At 51.6% G+C, this 14,846-nt stretch overlaps 1 protein-coding gene across 2 annotated transcripts in view; it reads right to left on the minus strand.

Annotated features, from left to right (window-relative positions):
- Window positions 1–14,846, minus strand: part of TRAPPC9 (trafficking protein particle complex subunit 9) — a 509,572-nt gene that overhangs the window by 379,218 nt on the left and 115,508 nt on the right. For both annotated transcript variants that reach the window (XM_024741252.1, XM_024741251.1), the window contains 3 exons: window positions 13,869–14,014; window positions 6,340–6,425; window positions 3,037–3,163 (listed from right to left, as the gene is read on the minus strand). In XM_024741252.1, the coding sequence (XP_024597020.1) occupies window positions 3,037–3,163; window positions 6,340–6,425; window positions 13,869–14,014 (359 nt within the window). The remainder of the gene's footprint in view (window positions 1–3,036; window positions 3,164–6,339; window positions 6,426–13,868; window positions 14,015–14,846) is intronic.

A 14,846-nucleotide genomic window follows, 5' to 3' on the forward strand; every position in this document is an offset into this window, starting at 1 on the left:
TCTGCTCGATGTGTACAAGTACTACACTGTAAGATTAGCAAAATTTCCATGGAAAAAAAACCCTCCATGGGTTAGATAAGCACTTGAAACTGTTTAAGCAAAGCTTTAAAACGGCTTTTGAAATTCTGAGATAATTATTATAAACAACATTCACTGTGTAACAAAATCAAATAATACTCAATGGCTAAATGCCTAGGGTGACAATTTTTCTGCATTCATATTAAGTGGCTACATACTCAACAAGAAGCAAGCTGGCACCTGATACAGCCTCATCAATGCTCCCCCTTACCTTCCGCCAGTTCCAACTGGCCCCTCAACTTAAAATAACTCCAATTCACAGCACCCGCATTTCCTTTTTTTAAAGTGTGTTCCTTCTAAGACTCCTTTAAATTAACTTGCGAACCTTTTCCTCCCCAGAAACCCACAGCTGGCACAATGCCCTGTCATACTGTTCTTTCTATGAAACCTGATAGGATGTGGCTTTGTCTACGAGGCAACCTTTGTTTGCAGTTTCTTAATTAAAATCAATCATTTTCCTTTTCTCACCCACTGCTGAAGGTGACTGCAAATAAACTGAAAATCTGATGACAATCCTGTGTGCTATGTCCAGTGATACTTCACACATAAGGCTCCCCAAACAATGGACACCAACTAGTCTGTCCCAGCGACCTCTTGTCACCGGGGCTTCACTACTCATCCGTGGACGTGTTGGTCCTCGGCCGTGTGTCACTCTGAATCAAGCCTTTTGGTCCTGGCTACTTCCTCTCTCGTCTGTCTCCTCTGCTCTATTCCCAGCCACAGCTGGGGTCCGATGTCTGACATCTTCTCCCTGGGCTATGGCTGGAGCTTCCTAGTTGGTCTCCTTTCCCCAGTCCTGCCCGCCTGCAGCCCGTTCTCCAACGCAGCAGCCTGGAGCAGCTCTGAACCGCCCGTCAGACCGTATCTCTCCTCTCTTCAAATAACGCAGCAGCCCACACTGCCCTCAGCAAGACTTATGAGGCCCTCTGGGTCGGCCCTCTGTCTGCCTTCCCAGCCTCATCACTACACCCCTCTGCCTTAGACCAGTTAATTCTGAGCCCCCCTCCAGCTCCCTCTGCACCCTGTTCTCTCTTACCACCAGGTAGGTAAGAGCCTGGACCAGGTGTTCTTCCTGCCTGGATCCCCCTTACTCTCCATCCCACTCGTTCGGATAACCCTTAGTTCGCCTTCAAACCTCAGGGTCACTTGTCAGGAGAAGTCCTTCTCCGCCCACCTCCCGTTCTGGGTCACCCCTCCCCCACTGCCCACAAGCCAGGGCTCAGCCCATCTCAGCACTGCCTGCAACACACCCTCTCCTAGGATGCTGTTGCCTCTCTGCTCGAGAGAGCGAGCACCTTTCCCAGTGAATGTTTGTTCTTTCAGCCACCAAATAGCTAAGAGCTACTACGTGCCAGGTGTGAGGATACAGCCAGGCTGGCAAGGAAAAGGCCAACAAGCCACCGCGATCAGTGACGTGAAGGAGGGGCCCGAGCCAGCAGAGGGGAGCTGAGGACGATCTCCAGGGGGAAAGGAAGGCTGGGCTAGGCACTGGAGAGGGCCCGAGCCAGCGGAGGGGAGCTGAGGACGATCTCCAGGGGGAAAGGAAGGCTGCGCTAGGCACTGGAGAAGCACCAGGGTCACAAGTCTGGAGGCACACCAACAGAAGGAAAGCATGGCGTGTTTCCGGGACAGGAGTCGTATGAGCCGGCAGAGATGAGCAGGGCCCAATCACACAGGGCTCCACAGCCCTGGTAAGGCGGGGAGCCCTGATGGAAAGCGCATGGTGAAGGCGCTAAGACTTCCAGTCCAGAGATGACATGACCAGACCTGCCCTGTGGAAAGGTCACGTGGCTGCAATATGGAAAGAGTGAGGGCAGAAACACCAGTCCTGATGCTTCTGTGACAAACTCTAGAAGAGGGTCCTGTTCTGCCAGGCCAGAGCGGCTGTGGAGGTGGAGGGTGCGGATGACACGGTCAGTGTTGTAGGGGGCAGTGAGGAGGAGACAGGAGCGGGGAAGGATGACTCCCAGTGCCCGGGCAGGGCAACTGGCCAGACGGCAACGCCCTCACTGGGACAGGACCACGGCAGGAGGGGGAGCTTGGGGGATGAGGTGACGGGCTCCGGCTGGGACATGCTGTATGTGACGTGCCCACGAGACAGCCAAGAAGATGGGTGGGAAGCGGCTGGATGTGCAGGTCCAGGAAAGGGGTCTGGACAGGAGACGTGGCCCTGGGAATCAGCAGCATGGAGATGGGACCTGAAGCCAGGAAAGTAGATGACTCTGATGGGACTGCCGAGAGACAGCAGGTGGAGAAAGGAGGGGAGGAGAGAGGAAGGGCGGGAGGGGGTGGGGAAGGGAGGAGAGGCAAGGGGAAGCAGGAGGGAGGGAGGGAAGGACAGAGTTGGGTGCAGATTGAAGGGTCGGGCTGAAGAAGAAGTGCCTGCAGAAGACACTGCCCCAGAATGACAGGCAGGAGAGGCAGCAGAGACACGAGGGTGACCAGGTGAGCGCACCCGGGAAGGAGGTGGGCAGCGGTGCCCAAGGCTGCTGGGCAGCGGAGTTGGACAAAATCTGAAATGTAGGCACCGGATTTAGCCAGAAAAATACTGCCAGTGGCCTCGGTGACAGCAGTTTTTGTGAGGTGACGGCTGGATGTGCACGATGCGGTGGGTTAGAGAACCAGCACAGAGGTGGAAGCGTGGATTCAGCGTGTCCAGACAGCTCTCTGAAGAGGTCTGCTCGGAAGGAGAGACAGCAGATGAAGCCACAGAGAGAGGAAATCGTGGGCTCGGGGTGCGGGGGGGCAGGGGGTTTTAACCGCAGTGGGAGAACTTTGGAGCGTGTTTGCGGGCTCCGGGGAAGACAGACAGGAGTGCGGGGGGTGCCCTCCACATCCCGCACGCTCTACATGGTTCGTGGCGTGTCCCAAAGCACCGCCATCCATCCGTGACCTGTTAACGGGCGAAGACCGGAATGCCGGGCGGCACAGGAGCCAGCAGCCCCCGAACCTGCTTACCATTCACAGCAATCGTCCCCGTCGTCTGCGGGACCCCAACAAGCGTCACTGGGTAAAGACCAGACTCAGCCGGGAGGGAGAGCGCCGCGGGGAGAGATTCAAACTCCACTCCACTTGTGAGCAGCCCCTGGAGCAGGTGACAGAGGACGGCAATGAGCACGGCCCTAACCCAATCCCAAAGCCACCGCTCTTGGTCGGTCCCGATCGGCCCCCAAGCATCGTGCCTCGCCCACAGGAGACCCCCGGGACTCTCAGAAGGAAAAGCCTCATTAGCGGCTCTTATAAAAGTCCACAGGGAATTGTAGAGATGTCCTCAAAGTGCGATGAACACAAAACAATCTCAAAGTGGACAGCACTGTGGGTGCTTGAACAACAATTCCATCTTTAATATTAGCCCCGCTTGATGTATTTTTAATATTTGTTCTGCTTTCTTGTTTTACCAAGTTGGAATGTAAATGAAAAGAAAACATAAAATATTTTATTTAGAAACAAAATGAAAAACATGAAGTGTGGAAATAGATCATCAGTTAATATCCTTCCACCAGTGCATCTGTGAATTATCAGTTCATCTCACTAAGCACCCGGCCCTATGCTTGACGGCAAACAAGACAGGCTCCCTGGCCTCCAGGAGCTTCCCCGTGATTGCAGGACCTCTCCGCACTCAGGACCTTCTCCTCAACACTGTAACAGAGGCCCCATCCAGCACAACAGCCAAGAGAAGAAAGAAACGGCATGAAAACAATTATTCACACACACAAAAACTGTGGAACCTACGAGGAAAACTGAACAAGGGCACTTAGCCAAGTAACAGTCAGTATTAAAAAAGCAAAAGTACTTCTATAATCTAGCACTAAACAAAACATATTAGAAAATATAATATTACAAATACCGTTAACAAGAGACCAAAAACATCCCCTATCTTGGAATAAGTCTAATGAGTGGTCTGTGAGATTCCCGCGCTGAAATCTACAGAAGATGGCTAAGATACATTAAAGAAGACCTAAATGTAGGAGGGATCCTGGATTCTTCCCAGGGGGGTTGTTTTCCGCAGTGCTATGGTCGAAGCAATCCTGAAACTCTTTTAGGTCTATCCCAGGAGCAAGCAGATGAGAAGCGTGCTAATGTTGCTGTGAGCCCAGGTTCTCACACTGGAGGGAAGGACGCGGATGTAGAATGGAGGAAGGCGAGAAGGACCCTACGGAGACGGACTAGAATTGGAGGGATGGCTGTGAAGTCAGAATGTGTGAAGTCTGTATTTGTATTGTGTATATGCATGTCTAAGGGCACATGTATATGTATGTACACACACGTGCAGATGTATGCATGTAGGTACGTGTGTAAGCACGTGTCTATGTGTGCATGCATGCAGACTTTTCCTAACCCTGTCTACAGAAAGTACCCAGAAGCAAAGGCTCTCCAATAACAATGAGCACACCTGCGCCCAGAGTCTGAGCAAAAGCATGAAATGATCTAACCATGTGTGAAACAGATGTAGTGGCCAAGAATGGAAGCAGAGAAACCAATTAGATGGCTATTGTCTCCAGGCAAAATATATTGGCATTTGATTTCTTTTTAAAATAGCTAAAGCAAATACGGCCAACTGTGAGCATTTGCTAAATGTGAATGGTGGATATACGAGGGCTTATTATTCCCTGTAACATTTCATACGCTTGAAATATTCCATCATTTAATTTTTAAATTCTGAACATGAGTTGTGGGCTATCTCCTAGTGGTAACTTATTTTATTCTTTGTTCCTCCTCATTTTTTATAAAAAGCACATATTACTTTTCAGCCAGATGTAAATGAAAGCTTCTTTTTAAGACTAAAAATATGTATAAGAAAGAATAGCAGGCAAATTATACTTTAACCACTTTGGGGGAAATTCTCTAAACAACTATTTATTATTCCTGGTTTAGGCCAAGAGACAGAAAGTCACTAAAGGGCCTGACCAAGAGCTAAACCCTAAGGTTGGCACATTCTTGTGCAACCGGAGAGGAGGGAACACTCATCCCTACAGGTCATTCTTGGAGTGACCTCAGGGTGGTAAGCTTAATATTCAGCTGAATTTCTAAGAGCTCCAACAGATTTGGGAAAAACCATGTCTCATGCCGGAGGCCTAAACATCATCTTCAATAACTCCCAGTCTGCCTCAGAGCTCCCACTCACCCTGTGTCCTCAGTGGGGCCTCCCCTAACTCTCCACGCGGCTCCTGCAGCCCCTCATGCACCCCACCACGGCTCTGACCAAGGTCACGGCAGGGGCCAGGCCTGACGCGTGGCACAGGCCCTCAGCAGGACACCTGTACCGACAGCCCACCGCCCACCCTGAAAACGAGTCATAAAACCCCAAAGGAAGGCATCGCCCAGCTCAGCACCATCCTTCACACAATGCCGAAAATTTACAAAGTGGTTCTATACAATAGTAAACATAGAGAAGACTTGAGGACTGGAATCCACCCGATGGCGGAGGGCTCCGCTCTGGAAACACTAGGTCTAGCTTGGTGAGCCATATGAATCTCCTTCCCGCTCACTGCAGAATTAGGGGAGCAGTTCCAATGGACAGCAGTGCAAAAAGTGAGCCTCTAACGCCGCACACAAACACAGAAAGAGAACATCAGATTTCAAACCCAAGGGAAACTTCGTATTAGCAGTGTAGCCGTTTATTCTCTTCCGAATAAAGAGCTCGCTCTTCCCTTAGGCCTTGATCATCTTATCACCTTGTAGCAGTGCAGTAACAGTGATATTGAGTGGTGGGCTCAATACAGGGTTTGTAACCTTGCTAATCTCATGTAAATTTCAATATAATTATTTCAAATCTTATATGCAATCAACTAAGCTCTGTGTGTGTTCAAATCCGAGAGATGCCTTTGTTCGTTGACTCACACATCTCACTGCGTACCAAGCACTAAAGACATGGGAATGTCAAGATGTAGTCTTCACTCACAAGAAGATTATAATCTTTGGCAAAACAAATATTAAAAACAGACATAGGGTTTCCCTGGTGGCGCAGTGGTTGAGAGTCCGCCTGCCGATGTAGGGGTCACGGGTTCGTGCTCCGGTCCGGGAGGATCCCACATGCTACGGTGCGGCTGGGCCTGTTAGCCATGGCCGCTGAGCCTGCGCATCCAGAGCCTGTGCTCCGCAACGGGAGAGACCACAACAGTGAGAGGCCCGCGTACCGCAAAAAAAAAAAAAAACCAGACATAGATTGTAGGCAGTATGCCTGAAATATTAAGTTAAAATTTTATTTTAATGGTAAGTTGATGTTTAGCCCAAAAGGGTCAAATGATTCATGATACATACCATGTTTTCAACTCGGAGTTCAAATGGCATTGGGTTATATACCATCAGCTGAACTTCACACACATCTCCTTGAACCCACTGGAAATCTAGAAATACACACACACAGAAGAGTCCACGTTTTAGCTGGTGTTTCTGCACGTTTCACATGGTTTCAGATTACTGTCTGGCAATTTTTTTTCCAGTGAAGCAGTGGGCATTGCGATCATCCTGAGATACACAGTTTAAAGCTATCTTACCGCTACCTTTCTCCAATGCAAAGCACATCATCCCTGCCACTTGGATGCCTTGTGACTGATGCCTCCCTCCCTCAGTGCCAAACGCAGCTGCACGAAACTGGAATCAATCCAGACAGCACTATTCTTGGTGTAGAGCCATACGTCACACGGACCTTTGCGGGCCCAGAGGCTGGTACTTAGGAAGATGGCACTGTAGTCAATTTTAAGTGGCACATAGCGTGGTTTCTCTTTCCCCTCCCTAAGTTTGTGAGAGAAGACGGTGGCTTCTCCTCCCTGTCCACTCCCAGATCAGCTGCAGTCCAACACCTATGGGAGGCAGAATTCTGAGATGACCCCCAAGACTCCCGGCCCCTGGTCCACATGCTGTGTCATCCTCTACCCCTGGGTGTGGAGATGACGATAGGCTATGTTGTATAACAAGGGGAAGGGGGCTTCCATATGTGATGAAGGCCCCTAAGCAGTAGGCTCTGACTTAATCAATGGGAGATTATCCTAGGAGAGCCTGGCCTACTCAGGTGAGCACTTGGAAGGGAACATACCCATCCTGAGTGAAAAGATTCAAAGCATGAGAGGATGTACGGAGGAGGCCATGTGGCCAGGACCCAAGAACGGCTGCTATGAGCTGAAAGTGGTCCGGCTGACAGCCAGCAAGAGAACAGAGACGTCAGTCCTACAACCACAAGGAATGGATGAAGAACCTGAGGGAGCCTGGAAACAGATCCTTCCCAGTCGAGCCTCCAGATGAGAACACAGCCCCACCTGACACCTGGATTTCAGCCTGCAAGTCCTAGCAGAGGACCTAGCTAACACATGCTGGACTCGTGACAGTAACAGTGAGAAAATAAACTTGTGTTCTTTAAGCCACTAAATTGGTGGTCACCTGTTACACACAAAAGAAAAGTAATACGGTCCCCATCCCCACTGCACTGCCCTCTCCTCCCCTTAAGATTCTTCATTAGGCAAACTGGAAGGGGCTTCAGAACCAAGTAACACGTGTTGGGCAGGAGGTACTGTCCAGCCCTTGGAAGGCTGTCTCTTACTCCTCATAATGACCTGGTGAGGTAGATATTACAATCCCACTGTTACAAGGCAGGTACTCAAGGTCCAAAGAGGTTAATAAATGTGCTGGGAATCAGACAGCCAGTAAGTGGGGCAGCAGGGATTCAAGCCCAGGTCTTTGAACTCAGAGAAGTATCTAGACTGGACAGTGGTGGTTAAAGGGTTTTTTCTACAGTAGACACTAAGATTTACTGATTCGAATTATTCAGCTTTCACAGGCTTTCATAAAGACACCATTTTTCCCAGACACTTCACACCAGGTCCCCTGCACAGAGACTAAGACAGGTTGCACCAAACCTATGGCATCCTGAAATTGCATGCAATGAAGAAGGAGCCCACCAGGTGAGTTAGTTTTCAAGATGCTTTGCACAAGCAGGCGCCCATTTGAGCCTCTCGACAGTACAGTGAAGCAGTCAGCAGAGCACATTTCACCCTCGTTCGCCAACAAGGAACACTGAACCATCCACCATCGATGGCCCTAATGAATGAGGCAGCCGAGTCCAACTCCCGTGTGCCTGGCCCCAAAGCCTCTGCTGCTCCCAGGCTGCTGCTCTCCCCCCGTTGGCTCCAGAAACCCACCTCTCTTCACCCAGCCTCAGGCTGGGAACCTCCGCGGGAGGGAGGGGTCACAGAAGTCCTTCTGCTGAGACACGGTGCTCCCACCCCCATCCTCAGCAGCATCACTGAGCCCATCACTGCCTCAGCGGCCAGCACCCCAGCCCTTCCTCACTGCCGATGAAAATGTCATTTGTTTTAACAGCTTGCTATGCCTGATAACGAAGGAACTGTTTGTCTTCTCTCCCACGGTCAAATAACCAGCATTTCAAAATTCATTTTCCTGGGGTTCTGAAAGGAATCGTTTATACTTGCACAGTCCTAGTCACTAAAGGTAAACCTAAGATAAATCCCTGATTACAGGAATAGTTATTTGTCTGAGAGGAGATCATCTCCTTCCTAAGCCTTAGTGTGTCAAAGCACACGGTGGGGGCTTCCCTGGGGGTGCAGTGGTTGAGAGTCCGCCTGCTGATGCAGGGGACACAGGTTCGTGCGCCGGTCCGGGAAGATCCCACATGCCGCGGAGCGGCTGGGCCCGTGAGCCATGGCCGCTGAGCCTGTGCGTCCGGAGCCTGTGCTCCGCAACGGGAGAGGCCACAGCAGTGAGAGGCCCGCGTACCGCAAAACAAAAAACAAAAAAAAAAGTACACGGTGGGGCCCATTCCATGATATTTTGTCCCAGAAACCACAGGAAGGAACAGCACTGAAGGCTATGAAACACCCTCTGTATCAGGCCCTCTGCACACTGTATTGCACGGCCCCCACGTGTGTTCTTAGCCGTGGACAAACAACATCTTTCGGTGGCTTTTGTTGACAAGCTCCTCTCTTTCCACCACACTGGCTGGACCCATCTGGCAGGTGACACTCCTGATTTCTCACGGCATCCCCAGCACCTTGGACAGTGCACACAGCGCTGCTCAGAGCCTTGTGAGAAAGGCTGCTGGATACTTCAAGAACATTATCTCACTTGACCCTCAGAAGAATCCCCCTAGTGAGCTTCTGGCGCCCGGTCTCTGTAGACGGCACAACTGCAGCCCAGGGAGGCCCGGCGGCAGCCCAAGGCCATCTGACAGCTCCGGCCTGGCCAGGCCACCAAGCCTCCTCCGGGGCAGCTGTCGACCCGGGCGAGAAGCCCGGCTCCACCACCAAGTCCTGGCACAAATTATGCTCAGGACGTGTACAGCCATCACCTCGGCGTGGAGGCTAACTCGGACGACAGAGATGCTAGCAACACACAGATGGAAAGACTGATAAATTATTCCAAGACAGCGTGGAAAACGGTCGTCTCAGGAACTGCCCTCAAGGGTTTCTTCTTCTCTAATATTCTGTGCCCCTTGCTGTGATAACTCCCCCAATGATAAGATTCGTTTATAGAGACTGGGATCCTAGGTTAGAGACATGCGATTCTTCAAACCTCCAGGCAGGTCCTCGCTGATGAGCCTGTTGCTGAAAAGATATTAGAAGCCACAGAATATCAATTACATGTCCGTACCCGTGGGTCTGCAACAAATAGCATGCATTTTGGCTGAAGTTTCTGTTATATCCCCAGAAATCTTGCATCATCCACTGGATTTATCCTCAGCCCAGATGAACAGGTGCTTCCTTCTCACTGTTATGAGGAGCCCTGGGCTTTGAGTCACAAACCATGGACATAGCCTGAGCTCTGTCCTTACTAGCTACGTGACCTAGGGCAGGACTTTACAATCTCTCAGTCGTAATGTTCTCATCTGTAAGTTGGGAACACAACACTTGCAGCATCACACGGTCATGAGAACCGCTGGATATGGTGGAAGCCCTCTGCAGCAGATGCAGGGCGTTCTTTTCATACAAGGAAGCCTCAGAGGTTTCTGAAGATCAGAGAGGAAGAAAATCAAGAGGAAGGGCCAGCTGCGAGGGCAGGGACCCTGCAGCCACACTGTGCCAGGCTCGGGGGCCACATTCTGCTTAACGCTGTCTCTGTCTCCAATTTCCTCATAACGTTTGAACAAGGGGGCCCCACAAATCATGCAGCTGGTTCTGAGAACGAGTCTCACTCTTCCAGTCCCCCAACTCGTCTCTGGAAGTTTCTCTAAACAAAATGGGTGAAAGTTTCCTAAAATGTCCTTTAGGGGAGAAAGCTTATCATCTTCCCTAACGAGATCCAAAAAGACCAGCCAGAGACTCCTAGGAGGTCCAAGAGATGAGCCTCATTAACTCTGTAATGACAGGTCCAGGTCCACCCAGGGGAAAAGGGGCCCAGAAAGTGACCTGCCCACCATCGAGAAACAGTGAGACTCGGACTGGAACAAGCCCCCCCCACCACCACACCTCCAAAGAGATCAAAGGAGGCACCCACGCTGGCAGACGTGCACTGCTCACCAGCATGCACTGGAGCGGGCCTGGGACCCGGCCTCCCTGCTCAACCACGATGTCCCCCCAGCTGCCCTGCTCCCAGACTCCCCAGCATGCTCTCCAGAGCAGAGAAGCAGTAGGGAGGCTGAGGCTGTCTTTCAAAATCGACAGACTGAAATGAGAATGTCAAAGCAGCTCAGTGCTTTGTGACCACCTAGAGGGGTGGGATAGGGAGGGTGGGAGGGAGGGAGACGCAAGAGGGAAGAGATATGGGAACATATGTATATGTATAACTGATTCACCTTGTTATAAAGCAGAAACTAACGCACCGTTGTAAAGCAATTATACCCCAATAAAGATGTAAAAAAAAAAAAGACTTGCCTTCACACAACAGAGGGCCTGCGGGGGGCGGGCCTGCCCCCCTGACAACCAGGAAACAGTTGCAGCTGGTCACTCGTTCTTTTTCACAGACATTTACTGCTCGTCCTTTGCTGGACCATGGAGAGGGGGCTGCATCCCCTGCCACTGCCACCACCGCAGCCCAGGCTGCCACAGCTGTGGTCACCCTGCACCACCGCCACCGCCACCACCCAGGGGACCCCCAGGAGTGGAATGGCCCCTGCCCTCTTGCACCTTCACCCCCACTGGGGAGACCCTCATGGCAGCCGGCTGGCAGGGAAGTCAGGGAAACCTTCAGCCCAAGCAGCACAGGGGGAATGGCGGGTAGGGGTCAGAGGACTAAGAGGCAGTACCTGACCTCCGATATACACCTGTGTACACTGATTTGTTTCACCCTTACAATGCCTGACAAGTGATAGGGGCAGCCACGCCTACGTGATGGATGCGAGAACAAAAGAGCAAAATCATTTCCCAAGATGCAAATGGAACAAGATCAGAGAAAGTTCAAAATCCTGTCGTTTTAAATATATTTAGTTACTACCTGTCACTTGTCTCTAACTTCTACGTACACCTCACGACAGCAAGGACCACGCCCGCACTTCTCACGGTTAGAACCCACAGGGCTGGGCTGCCACACGCCTCACACACAGGGAACTCGGGGAGTTAACTGATGGATGAGAGAAGGAACCAATGAACCAATGAAGGACTGAACCAAGAGACACGCATGCGCGCACGCACGCACATCGAGGCTGTAGCATGCTACACTTAGGGCTTCCGCTTTCAGAAATGTACCAGAATTTACAATCAGATGCTATTTTTTAAGGGCATCACCCCATATTTCTTCCTTTATTTTCTTGTTTAACTAGAGCCCTCCGAGCCACACCTTAGAAGCCCACCTGCTCGTCTGGGCCAGCTCTGCTTCCTGAGCCTCCGGGAGGCCTTCCGAAGTCTCAGCTCGTTCCATACATATGATCTCCCCAAACTCAACAGGTGAGTCCCAGGTGCTGCTGGCGGCAGACCTAGGTTCAGAGCGCTAGGATATTCAACTTCCCGGGTATTACTGCCTTGCTGTCAAAGCTGACCTGGAGGATGCGGGAGGTGGGCAGCTGTGTGTTATCATTGACTGAGGCCCATGCCAGGCATGCTGCACACATTAAGGAAAGCTGGAGGGCCCTGGTTAGAACAGCACACTTGATCTGAAAAACTGGGAGTTTCTCATTTCTCTGAGTTTGCTTCTTCATCTGGAAAAGGGAGGTAAAAATTACTTCCTCCAAAAATACTAGGAAAACCAACTGAGCTAAAATGTGACAGCATTATACAAAGCACAACTTGAATCAAAGAAATGGTGAGCATTACCAGAAAGCACAGGGTCGTTCTAGCATGCCTACCCTCACTATGCCCTCTGTCTTAGGGAACAGCTTAGAAACACTCATTTTTCAAGGTGTTCAGGTGGTTTAATACTTGTGAATGAGGTTTTTTATGAGATCTTTATAGACTCCAAGAAACTCTCCTGCTGGTGTGAATGTAAGGAATCTCCACCAAGGTTATGGGATGTGCGTCGTGCTTGGCCTTGAGCTCCACGGTACGGGGCAAAGGCTCTGCTGTGCAGTCAGTTACCCATCCTGAATCTCAGCTTCCTTGTCTGTAAAATGGGGTCACACCATCCACCCCACTCCTTCATTCACTCCACACTGTTCTAGCAGGGGGAGATGGGGAGGACGGGAACATAAACAGAGGGACGCATCTAGGTGCTGTGAAGGGCAACCGGCAGTGAGGGGAGAGTGGGGAGAAGCGGCCTGTGAGGTGCGGGTCAGAGGCGGCCTCTCTGAGCGGGGCCCGCAGAGTGAGCGAGGTGGGCAGGGGGTGAGCTCTAGACAGAGGCGCAGCGAGCCCTGAGACTGGAACGAGACAGCACGTCCAAAGAACAGAAAGCAGCCGTGTGGCTGGAGCCGAGGGGCATGAGTGGAAAGGTGGGAGGTGAGTGGGAAAGGCAGAAAGAGCGTGGCTGGCGCTGTCAGGAGAGCCCGCCGCCCGGCTACGGGGTGTGACAGGACACGTGCATCCTGGGAAGAAGGGCCTCATGAGGTCAGGACGCCTTCTCCTACATCAGGGCTAAGAAGTTAAAGGAGGAAAAAGGACAGAAGGAGAAGCGAGCGCTGACTTGCAAAAGCTTCGCACGACTTCTACTGAAACCCCAACCAGTGACGGGCCTCTCAATCCTTTAGCTCTGTCACTGCGACTTGCAGGCACCACGATCTCAAAATGCGAGGGGCCCGAGGAAGGGAAAGCTGACCAGGAATGAGGCCTGCAGCACGGCCAGGCTTTGGGAAGGACACGGAGGGAGCCCTGGGGTCCGCGGTGAGGAAGGAGAGGCGTGGCCGTGGGCTGGGACGTGGCTGGGGAGCCGAGCACACAGAGGGGCACACTGGAGATTCTCAGGAACGCGTGTTCCACTCCCGGTCAACCCCGAGACCATTCATCTCCCCTTGCTGAGTCACCAGGCATCTCGGAAGTGGCGATCCTTAGTGCGCTACAAAACAAGCGCTGTCAGCGTTCAAAGGGGAAAATGCTACGAGGTCCTTATGCCCCAGTCGGTCCTGAACATAAGTCAACCTTTAATCTCCTTTGATGATTCAGAAGTTACTCCAGGCCTTGGGAAATCACCCTAATCTCCTAGTACCTCTCTTCTGTAGTTTACATAAGTCTCAGATAACAGAGGTCTTCTGGTTTCTAGAACTTCCACAAAAACTGCCTTTTACGAAATAGATATCAAAAAGTCAGTTCTATAGGCAATGGCCTGGCTAAGGCAGCACACTGAATAAACCTGTATGAGGGTATATACACACATGCACGAATGAACTGCAGTCAAGTCTCAAGCTTTAAAATCTAGAAGAGCCACCAGGAGCTGGGCAGCAGAGCACAGCCAGAAAGCCAGGATGGGCGGCCTACCTATTTTCCTGTTCCGCTCCTCCCCACGGTTGTGTGCGATGATCGGTGAGTAGATGAAGGGGCTCTTGGTCGACACGCTCTGGCCCAGCAAGCTTTTCATCTTCTGTGGCCGGAGGCTGGCAGGAAGGTTCAACAGTTTCACATGCCTGTGGTTCCAAAGGGAACAAAAATACTTCAGCTGCCTGTTCGCTTGGGTTCAGCGTAAATACGACCAGGTATCAGATGTTAGAACAACAGTAAATCAAGCAGCAGATAAACTGAGGGGAGGAAAAGTACTCAATTTCGCAGGACAAAGCGGAAGAAGGCTGCACACGACCCCTCCAGACCATCCCAGGGAGAGAAGACGTCCACGCCGGGCAGCAGCCACGCCCCTGGGCCACTGCACTGGGGCCAGAGGGGCCACTGGAAACTGGTGACAGCAGGAGACAGTACACCCTTCAACCCCAGCACCTGTGACCTCCCTTGGGAGCAGCTGGGCAAGACAGGGCTCAAGGTCTGAAAAGCCCCGAGGCCTGAGGCTGAAGGGACAGGGTCGGGGAAGGGCTGGAAGGTGGGTGGGACCCTTACTGCTCCTCCCTCCCCATCCGCAGCCCCTTTGCAGGAGGTAAGGCCGGAGGGTGGCGAGGGGAAGCAGTGCACGTCCCTCGAGGGAGACAAACCACTTGAAGCGGTGCGCTGGCCTCCAGCTCTCTCCCTTCCTCTGTAAGGCCACAGGTGGACGTGGCCTGGATCACTGAGTAACCTCAGGGAGGTCAGCCACCCTGGAGAACTCACTGCCCAAATGGTATCAGACTCCGTGTGAGTGGGACTTAAATCTGGGTTGTAGTGAGGGCTAATTTTTCTGAGATTTTAGGGATAATTTCTCTGCCACGGCACAGGCTAACCTATACTGACTATATATATATATATATATATATACCCTATAGAGACCCCTCACGGAATCCACAAAATCACGCCTTTCTCAGCTGAAGGACTCCC

The sequence above is a fragment of the Neophocaena asiaeorientalis genome, unplaced genomic scaffold (genome assembly GCF_003031525.2).
Source record: "Neophocaena asiaeorientalis asiaeorientalis breed wild unplaced genomic scaffold, Neophocaena_asiaeorientalis_V1.1 scaffold177, whole genome shotgun sequence".
Classification (NCBI taxonomy): Eukaryota; Metazoa; Chordata; class Mammalia; order Artiodactyla; family Phocoenidae; genus Neophocaena; species Neophocaena asiaeorientalis.